The 21,812-nt window shown below is 35.1% G+C and overlaps 2 protein-coding genes across 2 annotated transcripts in view; both read left to right on the top strand.

The window, feature by feature from the left end:
* LOC139141243 (uncharacterized) overlaps positions 1 to 8,596 on the top strand; it is a 79,913-nt gene extending 71,317 nt beyond the window's left edge. Inside the window, exons 6-7 of the mRNA XM_070710868.1 lie at positions 5,758 to 5,844; positions 8,396 to 8,596. Of these exons, the coding sequence (XP_070566969.1) occupies positions 5,758 to 5,844; positions 8,396 to 8,596 (288 nt within the window). The remainder of the gene's footprint in view (positions 1 to 5,757; positions 5,845 to 8,395) is intronic.
* Positions 8,597 to 12,321: 3,725 nt separating this feature from the next.
* On the top strand, positions 12,322 to 21,718 carry LOC139140468 (putative ankyrin repeat protein RF_0580). Its single transcript, XM_070709762.1, has 8 exons — positions 12,322 to 12,443; positions 13,202 to 13,300; positions 14,558 to 14,659; positions 15,062 to 15,160; positions 16,616 to 16,714; positions 17,255 to 17,353; positions 18,706 to 18,807; positions 19,893 to 21,718. Exons 2-8 carry the CDS (start codon positions 13,205 to 13,207, stop codon positions 19,980 to 19,982), a joined length of 687 nt encoding a protein of 228 aa, XP_070565863.1. The 5' UTR covers positions 12,322 to 12,443; positions 13,202 to 13,204; the 3' UTR covers positions 19,983 to 21,718.
* The last annotated feature ends 94 nt before the right edge of the window (positions 21,719 to 21,812 follow it).

The raw sequence follows: 21,812 nt of genomic DNA on the forward strand, positions 1-21,812 counted from the left end.
CCAGAACGGGCAGCCAAAGAGAAAGAAAGAAAATAGAGACATACTGCGAGAGAGAGAGAGAGAGAGAGAGAGAGAGAGAGGGGGGGCTTATGTTAGTGATACATTGTCTGTGTACATTTTCAAGTTGCGCTTTCCATTGCTTAAAAATTTCGCACACATATAGGATAAGTCACCGATGGAAATAACTGCGTATTAGTAATGAAGTGAAGAATATCAATGATGTATTCGTACAAAAAAAATTATTGAAAATCTACAGTAAGAATATCAGTGAACTCTTGTAAGCGTTTTTTTCTATCAGCACTGTACTACGACTACTCAATAAATTCGTAATCCTACTTCAAATACGATGTAATTTGACTTGAATCGAGACAGAAGTGATAAAAAGAGAAAAAGAGTTATGTTGTCCACAAAATCTGTTGACTTGGCTTACTTACAGGAGTAACTTGCAAAAGTAATGAGTAATTTTTATTAGGAAACAAATTTAATAATGAGTCCAGATTTACCTGTAAATCAATCCCAGCAGAGTTACATTGTAAAGACTTATTGTCATTTGATATACTGACGTTGTACGTAACGAATTTTTATAATCAGTCATGTTTAGAACTTCTTCCAAGTCCTCCAACCTTGAAAAGTGTGTCAATAAAGACCATGTGTGTTGTACCTTGAATTAATCTGACAAGAATACTTAATTAATTACAGCATTTTGAAGATTAATGAGCTCGATTCGTGATGTCTTGGTAATATCACGAAAACAGTATACTGCTAGTACATGTAACTCCGAAGGTGTAAGTAATTGATTATCAAAACACGAGAGATACAACACTCATCTATATTCAGTTCATTTCCATTGATTAATACTCTAATGGTTGATTGACACTTTTTGGTTGACTTGATGCATTAGCAGTTGATTTAAATCTTTATTCTTTGACTTTGCTACGTTATCGGTTAATTTGATACATTATTGGTTGATTTTATACGTCATAGACTGATTTGATACGTTATTGCTCACTTGGCTAATTTATGGGTTGATTTGATAAGCTATCTATCTATCTATCTATCTATCTATCTATCTATCTATCTATCTATCTATCCATCAATCTATCTATCTATCTATCTATCCATCAATCGATATATACATAGATCTATCAATCGATCTATTAATCGATCAATCGATCGATTTATTTATCCATTCAATTCATTCAATCGATCATGTAATCATTAAATCGATAGCTCAATCGATTGAGAGATCAATGCACCGATCGATCAGTCGGTCGATCTGTCGATCTATCAGTGGATTGATTGATCGATCGAGGATATATCTTTCCCCATGAATAACTTGATTCAATCCGTTATTAGTTGATTCGGTACGTTATCGGTAAATTTGTTGATACGTAAACGGTTAGAAAAATTGCTGCGTCATCGGTTCGTTACTATGTTATCGGTGGATTTGATACGTTATCGGTAAATTTTAACCATGTTGATACGTTATCGGCTAGTTACTACGTTATCGGTTGTAACACGCCACTGGATCAATCTTGCTACAACCTGAATAGATACTTTTCAAAATTACTTAAAATCTGCCATGAGTTGGCTGCGCGTACGTATTTAAAATATTTGTTTTTGAGACTATTAACTTATATTTTTCATATCTACAGCTTCTTCTCGGCATATTTTAAGCCAAAGAGTTTAATATTAGCTTTTGTCTACTTAAATGCATTTTTGTTTCCGTCGGGAAATTTGTATGTCTGTCTGACAGTCTGTGTGTCTGTATGTCTGTGTATGTCTGTCTGTTACTTAACGTTACCCAAACGTTACTTATAATTAAACGTTTCTTAATTACAGGGTCCTTCAAATCTACATATGGAGATTCCGTTCACAAGATACATGAATGTCAAACGTTCAATGCTATGGAAAGAAAGAAACTACAACATCATTACTCCACTTTTCAGAAAGAACATACAAAGAACACGATTGGAACTAATTTGGGATAATTGGATCTTCATATTCAAATTTCTCAAAGGTGTTGGGTGTCCTATACCTGAATGTTGCAATATTACAAATTACTCATAGAAACAAGTTGATAACTTAAAAAGAAAGTAAGATGAGATTACATTTGCTGAATAAACCGATATCACTTCACCATCAAATTATCTCATATTAGTTCCAATCGTGTTAAGGAAACACCCGATGAATGATTCTTTTGGTCATCGATACGATATTAATTTTTCCAAACAAATCAGACTGAATATTATGTACAACAGTAACTGCATGTTTGTGAACTACAACACTGGTGAGAACATGAACTATAAAATGACAAATTTAAAATATGATTCACCAGCAACCTGGAAACAGGACCTACAGTTAAGGAACGCCGTAGCTGTCATAAATGCATTTTAAGCATATTATCTTTTCCAATTTCAGAACATGATTCGCATTTTCATAATATGCTAGGCATTACTCCCACGTCACTACGCATTGAGATGAACATTTTGACATTTCCAATAACGTTATTGGCATTCAATAAATCATGTTAGGCATTTGCAATACGTTTGTACGCATCCAGTTAATCATGCTAGGCATTACTCTTACGGCATTAAGCATTGAGATGGTCATGTAAGGCATTTGCAATGACATTATTCGCATTCAGTTAATCATGTTAAGCATTTGCAAAAACATCATTCGCATTTAGTTGATTATGTTTGGCATTTTAAGCAACATCATTTGCATTTAGTTAATCATGATAGGCATTTACAATAGCTTTGTAGGCATTCAGTTATTTATATTGGCATTTTCATAAATGTTACAGAAAATTTAGTTTCTGTTAAATGCTTTCATTTTGTTATTTTAGGCATTTCAAACACTGATATAACCATTTTTTTAAAAATTGTAAGCATTTTTATTACTGTTATATCCTTGTGACTGATTTTTGAGGCATTTATTTGGTCATTTTACGAACATTTAACAATTTGATAGGCTTTTAATTAATTATTTTACCACTTTACAAACGTTGGAGTCATGTAAGTAATGATTTTAAGAATCAGCGAGATTTTTAAGGCGTTTCATCTATTATGACAGGTATTTGTAATAATGTAAAAGTTACTATAGACACTTCGCCATTTATCTTAGGCATTAGCAATACAGGCCTTGGCAATAGCTTTGCATACAAGTATGACATCATGGTTGGTATTTTTAACATTCCGTTGAAGTATCTTTTTTCAAGGAGGGATGACCTCTAACCTCAAATGATTCTATTTTCCGAGTGACCTCTGAACCCAAATGAGTCATTCGCGAAAAATGATCAGATCAACTAACAAAAACGTATGAAATATCTTCTTTTAGGCTTTCACATGGTTGACACTTTATTTTGTGACAGGAATCACCACATGTAAGTCACATGAAAAGAATATAAATGATTTTCCAACAATGTATTGCTTTCACAGCAAGTGTAAGCTCACTGTACTGACCTAGAACTGAACTGATACTAATATCTATTCAAAATGAAGACGATGGCGGAGATTCTGCTCTCGCCTCTCATAACCTTGGGGACGTAATTGATACTTTTGAGGGACATCTTGTGGTATCTCTATCTCGATCTTGTGGTATACAAAGGTCAACGACATAACAGTGAGAAAATACTGGACATAAGAACACACACGAAAACCACAGATACGTTTCAATTCCTACATAGAACACCATGCCATCTAAAATCTACCTTTAAAGGCCTGATCAAAGGCGAAACACTAAGGTACATCAGAACTTGCAACAATGAGAATGACTTTAGTGCTAAAGTCAATTCATTCAATGCAAGATTAGTTGAACGTGGCTACAAACAGGATGAAATCTCTAGAATTTACATCGCAAACAAAGTTCGTCACCAAATTACGCAATTACAACACCAGCGAACAAAAAACAGAACGAAAAACACACTTGTGTTCACAACAAGATATAGCCCATACATAAAGACACAAGCTATCAAACTAGCTCTGTGTGAAAACTGGGATCACATAGAAAAGGACGAAACATTAAGGAATTTATTTCCTAAACAACCGATCATCGCTTACAAAGAAATACGAACATAAGCGACACACTGATTAAGGCTAAAAACCATTGCATTAGAAACAAGTCAATGAACGAACGAACACATTACGATCCAAACATAAGCATTCTGGCTTCACTGCTAGAAGCACAGGAGATCAACAATATCGACATGACATAAAACAAAAAAGATATACACATATCTTAGGCGACTGAGGAAGAGACCGCTCTGGTTTCGAAACGTGGGGATAAAAAAAGAGTCACCGCTGTCAAGGACACATCTGACTACGCCCACGTCTCGCCATGGCTTATTTTAAAATTAACGACTCGTTTGTTACTAGTAATTTCCACACTAACAGCCAAAACACAACTCAGACACTAAACACACCAAAGCACATACAAGACGAGATGGCTGATGTGTGAAGCCACTTTCCCTTTATTACACGGCGGCGTCACCTTCACTTTCCTGTGTTTCTGCTTGAATATACGCCTGGCATAACTGTTTAAGACGTAGCTGGAGACCCATTGTGCCAACTCCCTGTCGCATGAGTTGGCCCTCACTCACAGATGGAACAAGCGTTAGGTCGATTCGCTCAGCTTCAAAATTCGAAGCCAAAGTACTGAGAGACATTTGTTCGAGGATTCGTTTCATGGCCATGGCGAAAAGTTTGAGCTCAATGCGTACAATATCATGCGAATGCCCGTTGGAGACGATAGCAGTAAAAGTGGGTTAAAAGTGCGCGGAATTCGCGGGAGCGCTCTGTTGATTCGGACCTATTGCGCAGACTCGGAGTTGAGAAAAGCGCCCTCACAAATGGGCTCTACAATGATGAAAATGCCTAAGACGATGAGCTGAATGACTTTGACTGTATTGTGCAAGCCACTATTGACGTGGTAATGAGTTGGTCAATCTAAAATAACAGAACAGCGCCCGCACAGTACTATAACAGTATTGCAAATGCCGAAAGTGAACAATCGAGTGCCTTCAACAATCACCTTAATTGTCTATAACATTGTTTGAAATGCCTTACACAATCAGTTTGAATGTCAGTAATGTTATTGCAAATGCCTAAAATGATAATTTCAATGCCTATAACATTGTTTGAAATGCCTTACACGATCAGTTGAATGTCAGTAATGTTATCGCAAATGCCTAAAATGATAATTTCAATGCCTATAACATTGTTTTGAAATGCCTTACACGATCAGTTGAATGTCAGTAATGTTATTGCAAATGCCTAAAATGATAATTTCAATGCCTATAACATTGTTTGAAATGCCTTACACGATCAGTTGAATGTCAGTAATGTTATTGCAAATGCCTAAAATGATAATTTCAATGCAGAGTGACGTGAGAGTAATGCCTAACATGTTCTAAAAATGTGAAACAAGTTCTGAAAATGGGAAGAGAATATGTTTAAAATGCATTTATGATAGCTACGGCGTTCCATAAACAGTTGAATGCATATGGCTATGTTTATTCGTTTGTCTGTCTGTCTGTCTTCTGTCCATTGTGTACATACATACACATGGTAGGGAGTTTGTTCGGATATATTAACTAACCCGATTGTCTAGGGTACAATCATGATATAAATATTGGATGAATTGAAGTGGACACGATAGCTTTAATAACCCTGATCCTTTGCAAAAAAAAATACAGAAAGACAGAAGAGTATTGTGTGTGCCTACATAAATAATGAAAATGTCTTTTCTCATGTTTAGCTGTTAGATGCAGCTGTGCTTGATGGCAACCTTGACATAGTGAAGCAAGTATTGAGTCGCTATGAGGCAAGGAGATACATCCAAGAGGTAAGCTCCATTTGTTCTCAGTTTTTGAATTTTGAGCTTTAGCAACACCAAAAAAGATGTCAACCTTACTAATTATCTAGCTTTTTCTTTGCCATAAACTTTAATCTTATTTCAAAGTATCCTAGACCACGTCTAAATCCATGTTATAATGTCATTTCAAACATTTTGTTTTTGAAGCCACCTTGAATTACCAATCTGATATTCGAAATTTAGTAACATTCGTGAATGTTCTTACAGAGATTTATTTTGGCAGTTATTAAAAACCAAACAGAAATAGGGAAGTATTTGCTTGGTTTTGAAATCAGTCAGGAAGACAAGAATGCGGTGAGAAGTAAAAATGCTTATTTCCTATACTTTTCTTAGAATAGGTTTCATTTTTACAACATGACAAATAATAGTACCTTCAAATAATGACCAACCAGGCCCTCGGAATCTGTGAAGATAATATGAAATTGGTCAGTAATTGCAACTCTTTATTTACTTTATCTAATTTCACAGATAAAAGTATTTCAAATTGACAAGAGACCAATTCGATAATTGATTTTAGGTTACTGTATGTGTCTGGAGTTCCCTTCTAGTCTATTTGCATGAGTTCATTGGGTAATGAGTTTGGGTTGACGGATATATAGTCATTTCTCACTTGGTTTAGGCTATACTTTCACAAAAATAGTTTTGCATGAGTCAACTGGATGGAATAATTGATACGGTGAAAGATGTAATCACATTCCTGATAGAACAACTAGCAAAAAAATTTACACTTTTTCCCACTTCATCTACACTCCTTTGACTTAATTTGCACTGATTATGATGTTAGCTAAGTCAACGCTGCTTATTTTACATCTAGTGATGAAACAATACCCTGTTGAAGAAACACGATTTAACAAAAATATCAGTAGGAATTTCTCTCTTCAATGAGTAGAAAATAATTAAGCAGAATGAACATCAAGGGTAGTGATAAAATATACAGTTTCTGCAAGAAATGTTCATGATGAAATGTTAATATATCAGTCATGCCATCCTCTAAACATTTTCCAATTCTTACCTTGTAAAATGTATGTTTATGGTTACAGGGAATATGTGTAGCAAGCTCATTTGGTTGTATAGCAACTTTATTGTTACTACTTGCTTCTGGAGGTGATGTCAACGCAATCTCTGATGTAAGAACACATTTACTAATACCCCCGAGCTATTTTATGATTTATAATACAAGTTGACATAGACAAAGTACACTATTACAGAAGACGTAGTGTCACGGTGGTAGGATGTGTATAAGTTACATATTTTAAATTAACTTTATACTGTGCATTTTAGGTTTATAGTCCTTAATGCCTGTGTTAAGGGTTAGGGTAAGGGTCTGGTTATTTTTCACTAAAAAGTACAACTGCTAGTTGATCAACGTTTTACTACTAGTGGGTAAATTACTGAGAGATTTTCTTGTATTTATTCAAAAGGAGCTCTATAAGCTAAAAATGGGCTCTGGTAGATAACTCACCGACTTTTGCTCAAGGCTATCTAATTCGTCCTGTTTTGATTAAAGAAATAAAAAGATGGCCATCCAATTTCTGCGCCATAAATTTCTTAAAATGTTGGTAAATCTCGATTCTCATATTCCTGCAAATTTTCTATTTCATTTTCAATATTTTAAAACATTACTGTTGCATACGTCTTGTTCATTTTTAGCTCAACTGTTCACACTCGTGAGCTATTGTCATAGCGATGTCTGCTTTTCTGTCAATGTGTGTGTGAGTGTGTATCTGTCTGTTTGTCTCTTCATACGATAATTTAAAAACGCCTGAACGGATTCAAGTCAGATTTGGTAGACAGGTACCGTAAACTAATGGAAATTATTAATTAGATTTTGGTTGGTGTGGCTTGCATATTAATGAAGTTATGAAATATCATTTTTTTCATATAATGGTTTCCTATAGTGTCGCTATATATCAAGAAATACTGCACAAAATTTAATGAAACTTTTCACAGATGACAATCTCAGAACATTAGTAACTCATTTGCATATTTTATGAAGTCTTGTACTGAGTCATATAATTCCGAAATAACTGCACCAAATTTTATGAAATCTGCTGCAGATACTGATCCGACAGATCTCTGACTGTATTGTAAAGCATTGTGTAGTATAAAGTTAATTAAGGGTTCATTTGCATATTTAATGAACTTTGAAATTAGTGATATTACTCTGAAATTACAGCATTAAATTCGATGAAACGTGCTACAGATATTAATCTGATAAATGTCTAATTGTCGCATGAAGCATTGAGCAGTATCAAATTAATAAATAGCTCATTTGCATATTTAATGTAGTTTCGTAATTGGTGAGTACTTGCGAAAGTTTATCAAACCGGCTTACACAAAGTTAATGAAACCGGCAGCATATAATATGACAGATATCTGAATGTTCTGTGAAGGGTACTAGTATGTAATGAACCTGATTTAAACCATGTGAGCACATTCAGTTCACATCCGGTATCATACTATTATGATTGTTGCACTGTTCATAACACTTGACTATTCATCTCATTTCCATTAACCACAGGAAGAAAAAAGTGCACTGCATCAGGCAATTGAAGAAAAGAAGATTGATGCCATAAGAGTTCTTGTTGAAAATGGCGCTGACATAGTGTCTTTCGATCTGCGGGTATCTGTACAATTTCTTGACTATAATATACTGAAAATGAAACAGGTGCAGGCAACGGAGGTATTCATCGAAAAAAGCTACTCCGCGAGCAATTTTTGAGGGCAGGGGAAATTTTAGTTTTGCTTGGAAAGGGGACATATTTTATCTAGCAGGGACAAGATGTTAGTTTTTTGTTGGGCAGGGCAGATATCGGTTGATTGGCCTGGGGACTGGGATTATGGGAAAAAATGAGGAGAGAGGAAGTTACTTGTAAAACGGGGACAGGGGAAGTTGAACCTATTTATAAAATTAAATATGATTACGGTGTTTCCAGAGCAGGGGAAATTTACAAGTTTTTTCGCCACAGGGCAGAGGGGCTTCAAAAATTAACAATGGGGAGAGGAAAAGGTAAAATTATGTGGGGCGTTGATAAAAACGAAGTTTGTGTGCGGGAGGGTAAGTCGAAATATTTTCAGTTGGAGGGCAAATTATGAACAGCTAATTAATTACCCTCTAATTAATAAGTTCGTATTACCCTTCCTGCACAATATATCTTATCATACTAAGGACCTCTTCAAAAGTGCATTGTTCGTTGGCTGCACCTGATGAAAGCTTATCGCACAGCTGTTAGTATTATAAAAGCTGTGCCATTTGTCAGAAGTAGTATCACTTCAGGTAATTACATAAATGGATCAGCTTAACGATATAAATTGTTTATTTAACCAGATAAAGGTACAATTACAAGAAAATATTGTGGCAAGAAAATATTGTGCCGGGTGACATCGATGATTTCCTACATACTTGACCCAACAGTGAGCAAGCACGATGGTATGACAGAACCCCGTGGCGAGAGATTACAAGTACTTGGGTATTTGCGCAAGAGCTTGCGAGAGAACTGAATACACTGCAAGTTGGAGTGCAAATACCCCCGACTATGGTGCGCCCGCACTCCTTCGTCATTGGGTTTTGTTATTATTCAATATTATGAGCGTTTTTCTGAGTTTCTCGAAGTACATATTTCAATATATTGCAATGAAAGGTACATACATGTGTATTTACTAAACAGCTAATATCCATTGCATTTAAAGTTTTCAACTATAACTCAGACAATGCTTGTAATTGCAAACATGTGTTACTTATTCTTCCGTTTACGAACAAAATTTGCCATTGCGATTTAGAATGGAAGGACGCCACTCAGCATTGCAGCGACATTTAACTTCGTTGAGTGTTTGGAATATCTGTTGTCGAAAGGAGTTGATGTCGACATTTGATGCCTGGTATGTATGGTATTGTATTACCATTACGTTTGGTGAATAAGTTTGTCTGACTATAAGACGATGATAAATGATAAATAAATGTAGAAATTGAAAGTCAAGCAAGACCAAACTAATTCAGTTCCCATAAGCTGTCATTCTATACCTGGCTGGTGTGTCACAACTTCGCAGGAAAAGGGGTGTACGATGAGATACGTTGTCAGAATGTATCTAGACTCTGAGCGACAACAGTTTCATGCTGCCAAATAGGTAAGCTAATATCGATCGTTAAGGGACTGGACACACATTACAGGGGGGTGGGGGGGTGGGTCGGTGTTTTTGGGGGTGGGTCGCCATTTTTCGCGCAAGCATTTTTGAAGGGTCATAAAATTTTGTGCAAGCCTATGGGGGAGGGTCACCTTTTTTCATGCATCAAAGCTGAAATTGCATGTGCACGTTATGGAATACTGAAAAAAGAAAAAATACCTCCTGGCACTTTCATTTTCTGCCATTACCATTTTCGGCGCGCCCTTCGGGAGCAAATTTCAGGTATAATAAACAATGTATTGATGATCCAAGCAGCCACATTGATTTAAGTTGTCATGATTTCTACTTATTCAACACTGTGTGCATAACTGTCCCCTATAATGACTCTTTCAATAACAATTTGGGAGATTACTCATTTTACATCATTCTCCCATTGACAATACATTGGGTATAGGCCGGTGTCAAATGTTCATGTCACTGTATGTACATTTTTTAATTTTTAGAGGACATTGTCAGAATACAAACTGTTTAGAATAGTGCATAGTGTCATCAATAACAACTGGAAGCTTCAGGTCGAACAACTTTTGAATAACAATTTAGGATCAGATAACCTATGAGTTATTTGTAGTTTCCTCATAGCCTACAATGTATAGTGAATCAACATTTTGGTGAAATTCCAAAATCAAATTTCTTGCACAACCATTGACTTGAAACTACTCTAGTCTAATCATGAACATTAATACCAATAATCAAGTGTATATAAATGCACAGATTTTCCTATTTTTGTATTGGAAAAAAATTATTCATAGTTTCATCATAGACTGCCATGTATAGTGAATGGACATTTCAGTGAAATTCCAAAATCAAATTTCTTGCACACCCATTGACTTGAAACTACTCTAGTCTAATCATGAACATTAATACCAATAATCAAGTGTACATAAATGCACAGATTTTCCTATTTTTGTATTGGAAAAAAAATTATTCATAGTTTCATCATAGACTGCCATGTATAGTGAATCGACATTTAAGTGATATGCCAAAATCAAATTTCTTGCACAACCATTGACTTGAAACCACTCTAGTCTAATCATGACATTAGTACCAATGATTGAGGTGAACATAAATGCACAGATTTTCCTATTTTTGTATTGGAAAAAAATTATTCATAGGGTTTCACCATAGACTGCCATGTATAGTGAATCAACATTTCAGTGAAATTCCAAAATCAAATTTCTTGCACACACATGAACTTGTAACCACTCTAGTCTAATCAAGAACATAAATATCAATAATCAAGCATATATAAATACACAGATTTGCCAAGTTTTGTATTTAAAAAAAATTATTCATAGTTTCTTCATAGACTACAATGTATAATGGATCCACATTTCATGCGAAATTCCAAAAACAAAGTTATTGTACACAGATGCACGTGTTACCACCCTCTTCTAATCAAGCACAATTATGTCAATTATTCAGGGTCATATATACACAAATAGTGCATATTTTTAATTCTGAAAATTTTTTTTACAGTTTTGTCATAGACTCCCATGTATAGTTGATCAACATTTTATGCGAAATTCCAAAAACAAAGTTATTGTACACAGATGCACATTTTACCACCCTCTTCTAATCAAGCACAATTATGTCAATTATTCAGGGTCCATATATGCACAAATAGTGCAAATTTTAATTCTGAAAATTTTTGACAGTTTTGTCATAGACTCCCATGTATAGTTTTGTCATAGACTCCCATGTATAGTGGATCAACATTTTGAGAGAAATTCCAAAATCAAATATCTTGTTCACATGTGCACTTGTAAACAACCCATGCTAATCAAGTATATCTATATCAGTTATCAAACATCTATAGATGAACAGATATTGCTAGTTTTATACTGGAAAATACACGTTCGTAGTTTTCTTATAGTCGACTACATGTATAGTGAATCAACATTATCGATAAAATCTAAAAATTACATTTTTTGTACAGGCATGCACTTTTTACCTGCCACTTCAAGCAAAGAACATTTACATGAATTATCACACACATATGATTTGATATTTCTCGGACAACGCGTTATATCGGCCACATTTTGCCTTCCTTTCGGGAGGGCGACTTAAAAAGTATAGCAAGTCAGAAGGGGGTATTGGGGGGTATTGAGTAACAGGGAGGGTCACTTATTTTCATGCACGGATAAGGGGGAGGGTCACTAATTTTTGTGCATGAACTTTTGAAGGGTCACTATTTTTTACGCAGCGGTTTTTCGAAAAACACCAGCCCACCCCCCCCCCTGTAATTTATGTCCAGTCCCTAACACAGGGAACATATTTACGTTTTTCAGAGCGGAAGAATACCACTTCATTATGGAGCTGAGTATGGCAATGTTGAAACTGTAGAGTATCTGTTGTCCAGAGGAGCTGATGTCAATGCACAAGACTCTGTATGTACTATGAATAATATGATGTGGGACAAACTGTGCATTACATCTGGCAGAATTATAATTAGATGAAGCTGAAATCATGCAAAATGCGAAATTAGGATGCAAAAGGATTGTCGAGAGGTTTAATAACACTCTCTGAACCACTCTTTTTGAGAGTAGGGATTTGCCGAGCTGTTCTGTCTGTTGCTTCTCCGCCAGGTGACTGGGTGCCGTATGTTGTGGGTTCGAACTCCGAATGAAGACACTGTATACTCATAGATATATTGATGATCAATTCTATCATATCCAGTTATCTCCATCAATTGTACACAGATGACTTGGAAATCAAAGGAAAAAACTGAAAATGCTCAGCAGTATCCTGAATCTGTTTTTGGCGAAATCCGACAAGATGACCAGTGTACACCAAATTTGAAAATAGATGTGGAGATGTTTGGTCAAAGTGCGACACTTCTGTTTCTCAAATAATAAGCTACTGCATTTCTGGCTTTGACTCACAACGGTAATTTTGCTTTATTGCATCACACGAAATGTGTCGCTTTGGGTCAATCTTGAGGGATGTAGCATGCTAGAAGGGCGCTAAACTGGGTTCCAAGATGGACCTATTGTTATTGATATTCAATTTGTTCCTTTGACTTCGTAAAATTATTTTAGAGAATGATACTGATTATTGGGCCTGTTTTTTTATGTCTATTATGTCTATTAACTTCATTCGAAAGACTTATCACTGGATTTTACATCATATTTTGTCTTTGTTGCAGAATATGAAAACACCCTTACACTTGGCGGCTGAAAGTGACAAAGTAGACATTGCCAGACAACTTTTAAAGGCTGGTGCTCATATCGAGCTTAAAGACAGCGTAAGGACCTAGTTAACTAAAATGATTCCTATCTCAGTCTTTAAAACTGCAAAAATATAATGTTGGTATTCGTGTTGTGGGGAAAAAAAAAAAAAAAAAATATATATATATATATATATATATATATATATATATATATATATATATATATATGTATATTAGAACTTTACCAGATGTAACTGTTGGTATACTTTACGCATATTTTTTACTTTAATACCCAGTTTTAAGTCCACTCCTAAAGCCAAATGAATCGTATATTAACAACTAATAGCTAAACACGATTGAAACTAATTTGGGATAATTGGACTGTGAATTAACGTCTGTTTAATCTGAAAATGTACGCTCATCTGCTTTTCTTTTTCAGTTGTACACTTCTTTTGAGTAATTTGTAATATTGCAACATTCAGCTATAGGGCACCTAACACTTTTGAGAAATATTAACAATATGAAAATCAACTTCTCCAATTAGTTCCAATTGCGTTACTATTTTCCCGTTAACAGGCTGTAGCATTTGAAGTTATAGCAGGGCAATTCAAATACATTATTTAAATCAGATCTTCTTTCGATATTTTAAGTATACAACTTCGTTTTCATCATCTCTGTTTCGAATGCACACTGTGCAGTGCGTTGATAGAAACAAAGTCTATTAACAAATGCATCTTGACATTATTTAACAATGCTTGTCAATTTTCTACCAGAGTATGCGGGTATAAGTAGAGATCTCTTTGAAGAAATATGGTTAAAACCTCGCGTATTGCATAGATAATTTGCAGCATGCACATTTATTGCTAATTAAAACAAAGCATTTTTCTTCTCCACAGCTTTTCCTTACTTGAAATGTGTCCCAATATACTTTGTCCTCGGCAACCTTTCATGCAGACTCGGAAAAGGAAATAAACACAATTCTAAAGTTATTCAGTAAAAGTTTTATTTGCAATCAATCAACTAATCTATCATTTACTAGGTAAAAGACGAATGACACTCTGTCTTTCACTTTTCTGAGAAAATGCATTCTATATGCTTTTGCAAAAATCAAAAAATACTGACAATTATCTTTTAAATATAACCACTGCCCCTAAAAATGAACATTTCAGAACTTCAAGCAACATAACATGTAATTGTTTTGGTGTGTGTTGTTTTAGTTTTGTTTTGGTTCAGGCCGGGTTATTTTTTGTTTTTAGTTGTTCTTTTTATGTTTTTGCATTGAGATTCTTCTTTTTTATAGGTTAATTAGCATTACCCTTTTTTCACCAACAGTCTGGTGAATCACCCATCCAAATCACAAAGACCAACCCAAATTCCCAGATGTTGATGGTTTTAAGAGGTGAAGAACCTAAACCAAAAGTAAAAACTGTTAAGGTAATGGCAAATTTATCCAATCATGTTTTTGACTTCGAAATGGTTTATTAACACTAGATTGTGTCGTCGGTTTCAGGGTATAACAGAAACTATTCTAAATTGTTACAAATCAACGGAGGGATCGTAAATTGATCAAAATTATATGTGAACATTTGTCGAAAGTTACTCTTAAATAGAAAAGCTGTTGTGAATAAAGATCCGTCTGGGTCATAACTATGGAATTAAGATCGATATCAATGCATTTTTAAGATTATTTAAAAGACAATACAAATGAAAATGTGAAACTATGAGACACATATTCATGGGATGTGAGTCGCGTTGTTTCTAATGTAACAATAAACATTACCATACAATACTTAATTTTTGACGTCGTGTTTTATGTTCTTTAATAATCTGTTCCAGGGAGAGGAAAAGATTTCAATATCCCCTGAAGAACAGAAGTTTTTGACAAAGATAAAGGCATTCCAGAAGTCCGGAGGGGATATCAATGATCAAGATAAGGTAAAGAAAATATCAAAGTTCAAGTCATGTCTTTAAGTTAATCAAAGTTTATTTACACCAAACGGTCAATCTCTATTTGTAATATGCAAGATGGAACGACTAAAGATATGTTCCCTATAATAACTGTCAAACGCAATGCTTACAATAAATGTATATACTCCTTGAGCAAGAAAGCGTCCCTTCTGAACAAATACTTCCAGGTGAAGTCCTCGGTTGGCATAATCTTATATAAGTGCTAATGGTTTAAGGAATCGGTATGCGCACTTTGTTCGAACACAAGGAATCATCATTCTCAAACTTTTCAAATATCAGTTTTCCAATCCCTTCTGAGAATTCAACCAGACATCTAACTGAAGTAGTGTTATGTAGAAATGTAATTTAAACGTGACAAAAATTTATTGGATTTTTTAAAGCGATGGGGATACAATATTCGTTTTTGATAAATTCCAATGTTTGTCATGAAGTCTTGAGGACCAAGGGTCCGTCAATTTTATTTAATTGTCTCATACGGATAAGGGTTAGCATGAGGTTCAGGTTGGCATCACGATTGAATGTGCGCATAAAAGCTACACCTGAATTATCAAAGTTTGAACCGGGTGCGAGGTTAATATCCTATGTTTGAGAATGAAAAGCATAGTGCATGAACTGATGTGAAAGACATATCGATCGGCCTTAATGAGGTCAAGAATTCCCCTGTCAATAATGTTGGTTCATCATACTCTGTTTTCACATGTCCAGCATCATCCAGCATGAATTGAAAGCAGGATATTGTTGTCATCCACTGTTTATTTATTTACATCACAACTTTTGAGGCTAATCTTGTCATTCCAGAGGCGAACTTTCTTTGTAATACCTTGCATATATAACTGTCAAGATTTATAGAGGAGCTGCATTCAGATTTGTAAAAACGACAACAAAATTCAAAAAGTTAAATTTGGGGGCTCGATTTCACCACTTTGATCAAAATACCTTTCTCTGTGATACAGCTTATCTTTTCCGTTTATTTTATTCATTCTGAGGGATTACCTCATTCGGATTTGTTCACGTCATGCCAACGTTTGCACATTTAACTTTAAGAAGCTTGTTACGTCAGCTGATAATACAAGTAGTCTCTGGAAGTAATTACTCCACAGTTTTCAAATCGGATTTGTTGGCTTGTAAATAACTTCACTGAGATTACATCTTTGAAATCACGACACAAATATCTCAAATCGCAGACTTTCATAATAGTCGAGAATTGCCCATAAGTGATCCATGTAGTGTCGATGATAAGAGATAATTTCAATAATCGGGAGAAGTGCATATCCATGGAAGCCAAACGTTTTCACTCATAATTCTTATGTAATCATTCACCTCTGATAACTCTTAATTCAGCAATATTTCATTACATTTACGAATCCTGATTGGTTTGTGGAAAAGACTTACCATTGCCTAACCTATGCTTTCTCCTGATAGGATGGGAAAATACCGCTTCATGTTTCAACTACAAATAATTGGATTTCTGCGGTTTTATTTTTGCTGGATGAAGGAGCAAAAATCGGGCGGCTTGACAAGGTAACAAGTTTTTAAGAAAGAACTGTACCAATTGCTGAGTGTATATTATTCATCTAAAGAATCAAAAATCCTACTGCTAATTATTTATTCTAAATTGTTTTGTTGTTGTTTTTTGCGCCATTCTTCCATATTTAACTTCTATTCTTACATATTCATTGTTAAGACACAATTAATAAATACACGTTAGACAGACAAGGTGTTATACAAGATCACTTGTACAGCTAGCTGGGTAGTCAATTGACATATATAGAACCTAGGTTATACGACCCATGGATTACATCATTGCAAATCTATCATCAAAGTATAAAACGGTCATGATAGTTTCCCTTATAATAAATCATAACATCAGTAGAGAACCAATTCCTCGAATCAGTTTTCTTTAGAAAAAGAAGCATTTTATATAGCCGAACTGTTTGTATGGCCCTACATTTTCCCTACCACGACATGTATATGAGAAATGTTGTCCCAAGGTTACCGTAGCTGATTTGTAATCTTCTAATTTTGACAATGTCTATTTTTTGTGTTTCTTTGATATGTCAGACGGGCGTTACTCCATTTCACGTGGCTGCAGTAATGAATCATGTGAAAATTCTGCAAATATTCCTCGACAGAGGAGGAGACGTCAACAAGGTTGATGAGGTATGGCTTTAAATTATATCTGATGGTGAAGGTGAAGGTAAAATTAGAGTCTAGGAGCAAATATGAATTACCGATACATGAATCTGAACACAAGGCTGGAACCTGGGGGGCAACAGTAAATATTATTGTTTCTTAATAAAAATAAATAGATTTTAAAAAAATTAATGATGATTACATCACATGAAAGAGCTTAATTTCAAAAGAAATTCAGTTAATGTCTGTCTGTTTTGTGCTCGTGTATAAAAATCAGTTTGCAGTCGGAGCCCTTGGACTTTAATTTTTACATTTCATCACATCATTTTCACATCAGTTACACAAAAGACAATTTTGTCAGCAAACTTTTGACAAATATTTATTGTAACAGACTGCTGATAAAAACTCTGATATTATTTGAAAGTAGCCCTCTTGGAGAAACAGGACTACTCTGTTTACGAGGCAATGGAGTCTTCTAATGGCTGCAGTTATTTTTTGTACGCATTTTGTATTTTTCATCACTTATCGATTCGGTGTAATTTCATCCGCTCACAGCTGCAGTTTATTGCCATTGTTTGTTAGGTTCAGAAAAGGCTGGAAATGAACTAAATATGCATTGTTTTGTGCTGATGTCACTGACATGGAACATTAACGGAAAATGCGTGTATTAATAAATTACATCAGATTTAGCCAGCCAAGCCATTATCTTACTTGGTGTACGATCGAGAAAATGAAGAAAAAAGCAGCCTGACCCTAAACTAAGCAAAATGTGTTATGCAGTTGACCTTTTTTTTGTTTAGCTTGTACGATTTGGGGTATGAAAATAACAATGAAGCTATTTAAGAAAGACAGTAAATTATCTAAAATGAAATCTCATATGTTGATAGTCTCTTCGTGTATCACAGAAAACCCTGTACATGTTTATTTGGTTCTGTAAGATGTGCTAGTTTACTAGCCTATGATATCTACAAGTGAGAAACCTTTTGGGAGTACAGATCGCACACTTATTTATGATTCAGGAAGTTTTTGCTCAAGATTCTTGAGTAGCAATGTAACCTGACAGGATACATACAAAGAATGACTCGGAACATTTGTACTTGGAGATGGTGGACAGGCCACAGTCCTGTAGTGTACAGAGAGCGGTTATTTTTAGTGAAGTTAAAGAAAGCTATCATAGGGCTAACAAAGGGTACATCAGTCTTTACTCACTATTATTTCCACAATACTCTATTGCTTAAACCCGTGGCGTTACTTCTTATAGTTCTTGCGCAGTTAAACGAAGGTACCGCTCGACAGAAAGAAGCATTTCAGTTCTAAGACTTTTATTCCATGAGTAGATTGTACTTCTTACATGATACCTTAACTTCTTAATTTTACAGTATGGATGCACACCATTACACTTTGCAGCCATTGGACAAGATTGTCTTGAAAGTGTCAGGCTGTTGCTTAGTGCAGGAGCAGATCCCAATATGAGAAACAAGGTAAACTTCGCAAGAACAACTATGATACCAGATGTGTTTCGCCCTTGTCGTAAAACAGAAACATGTTGACCTTCAAATAGTTTGAATGATATCGTTTAATTATGACATATTGCATTTCTTGTGACTAAATCAAATACTTGTACGACAGTGCTAAAAATTCATGTCTTTACCGGGAAAAATCTTCTGGTAATTTTAGTGTCCTAACTGAAGGGTTATCTGGCGTTTATTGTTAGTTTTACTTATTTGCAAGGTATAGAATAGTAATACAAATGTTTACATTTATATATTCAACGCTCAAAAGGGTTAAACCTGTTCATATTTTCTACTAATCTTTTTCGGTTCTATATGTACAATAATTTATTCACCGATTCAAGATTACTAGGAAAAGAAAACTATTGAGAGAGCAAGGGAATGAGAATTGTTGCCATCCCCGGCCCCTGCATCACATTGGGCGCACATAATTTATCGTCAAATATTCACCAAAACATTCAAGGAGACCATATTCTACGATGCTCCAAATATTTGAACTTTGGGAGACTAGTCCTGGTTGGACAGTCGTGGATTTGGGTGTACTCGAAATCCACGTTTTCCTGACCGGGGACAGCAGGTCAAATGTTTGACAGGTTTTAGTGTATGGTACCACGTGGTTGGCTATCTTATTGTATATTGTGCTCGCCTTAAGTTGATACCAAGCGTTGGTGTCCGAGGTCACTTGAAAGCATTCCTGTGTTATTTACTTAGTGTGGAGGCAAGACTGGGTCCTGTTTCTACCGGGCCCGGGGGGTCAACACACTGTAATTTGAAAAATCGACGAATTTTGCCGTTTGATAACTGAGCAAAATAACTTGAACACGGCTTTGGACACCCATGCCTAAAGGAAATTACCGTGCGCAGTTACTTCTGAGTTTGGGGCTGTTTAGATTCATATTTGTATGGACGACAATTGGTTGAAAAGTAGGCAGCTTCATCAATCACGTTTTAAGGATGTGGTGGGAGTAAGGCAAAACAGCCGATATTGTATCATACTCTTATATTATCATTATATTCCAGTACTTCATACATTACACATTTGATTACATTGACAGAATGGCAAGACACCGATGGACCTTGCTGTCGACGGAAAACGTAAAGAAGTGGTATCACTGCTTAAAGAAAGGGGTGCTGAAAGAGAATAGAAGATGTTGCACAAAAATCAGTACATCTACTCTGGTGAAGAAGAGATGCCAAATCAGAGACTTAAAGTATTCGGAATATAGTTGAAGTTTACTGAAGGTTCTTCAACTTTTCCAGAACCTTCTGTGAACCTGAATGAAGTCAGTGTTCCGGAACTCTTAGACAAATAATAGTTATTTTTCTCCTGAGCGGCCGATGGAACTCAAAGGGAAAATCAGAGATACAATACTTGATGAAAAACTATTTATGCAAATAAGTCCTAAACATTATGTGAAGACAATTTCCATTAAATCTATCAAGTGTGTTTCTTACCCTGAAGACTTGATGTTCCAACTTATGTGATATTTAGCCTCAAAATCTGCAGATATCTGCTTTCTTTCAATGTATTCATAGCGGAGCCATATAACTTCAAATCGCTAAAAATATATACGGCTCCACTAAAATACACGAGTGTAAGTTTATGAAGAATAGATTATGGATAAAATATGTATTAAATAGACAGATTTTTAATTTTTGTCATCTGGAAAAGATAAAAATGCTAGAAATTGCAAAAAATAACACAAACTGTGTTTATTTTCCTTGATTATTATCTTTTTGGTGTGTAAAATAGCCTATCACCAAGGCATACGAGTAGTCATTTCATTTGGAAATCAGGTGAAGTTGAAAGTTTGATAAACTGTATGCCACATTTACCAATCAGGTAATGGGCGTCAGCTTTTTAATCATGTTCTCAGTGATACACTGTCTCGACGCCCAAGCTAAGAGCGTTGTAGCAGACACAGTTGATTTTACCGTATATGACATTGTACCGCCTATGCAATTAAAAATAGGCAAACCTGTTCAAGAAGAAAATGTGACCAAAAAATTAAAACAGTGGTTTTCATTCCAAGGGATTGTCCTGGCGTTCGAATCACAACGAGTTTGTGTGATGCGGTGGTAATGACATCACTGAAAGATTCGTGTATCTCTTTCATTTTTGGTATTTTTTCTGTGACCTTGCATTCGTACTTTGCGAAATTCGTGTTTGTGTGTTTTTCATATGTAAAATATGCAAATAGATGGCTAGAACTTAGATCTATCAAATTTCATATCAGTATTAATATTCAGTTTGAAGATCTTTAGCTAAGGGCTTATATCACTACAGTAACGTATAATCCCTGTGGGGTTTTTCCAAATGTCTGCGGCATAACATCTCTAAGACTAATGCATGGTTTTCATTAGCATCGATTATTCACATTCTTTGATTTTTCTATTTAATAGCATTAAAATACTCATTAAGGGTTATCATATAAGCAAATTCTCATTGCCAATATTCATGTATAAACATTTTTTAGTGGTTTTTAATGAAATTTATAACTCGGACTGACAATTGTAAAGTTTAATCTTACAAGAGGGATTTTGTATTGGTTGCTTAAAGGTATACTGTCACCTATTCCAATTGTGCCACAGTTATCATGGAAAGAGAAAATCTAACCAATCACAGAAGCGGGTGGCCGCTTTTTAAAAACAATTTTGAATACCAAGGAACACCTCTTTGACCGTACATGGGCATATTAAGATTAAAGGTTACTGTATACGTTTAAGTGTGTGTTAATGTTATCAACAACTTTATTATCTGTCTCTTTTTATAGGATAAGAGAGCTTTGTGCCAGTCTTGTTGTAATCGATATAAGTATCATTGATATGGAAAGTCGTACAAAAGGTTAATTACTGTAAATTATAGCTAAATTACTGTACCATTAGGTAATATTGTCGTCATTTTGTATTACTGACCCGTTCACTTTCGTCTGGTGAAATTCGACTCGGCAAACTTTTTTTAGTTTGATCTACGT

The sequence above is a fragment of the Ptychodera flava genome, chromosome 9, assembly GCF_041260155.1.
Source record: "Ptychodera flava strain L36383 chromosome 9, AS_Pfla_20210202, whole genome shotgun sequence".
Classification (NCBI taxonomy): domain Eukaryota; kingdom Metazoa; phylum Hemichordata; class Enteropneusta; family Ptychoderidae; genus Ptychodera; species Ptychodera flava.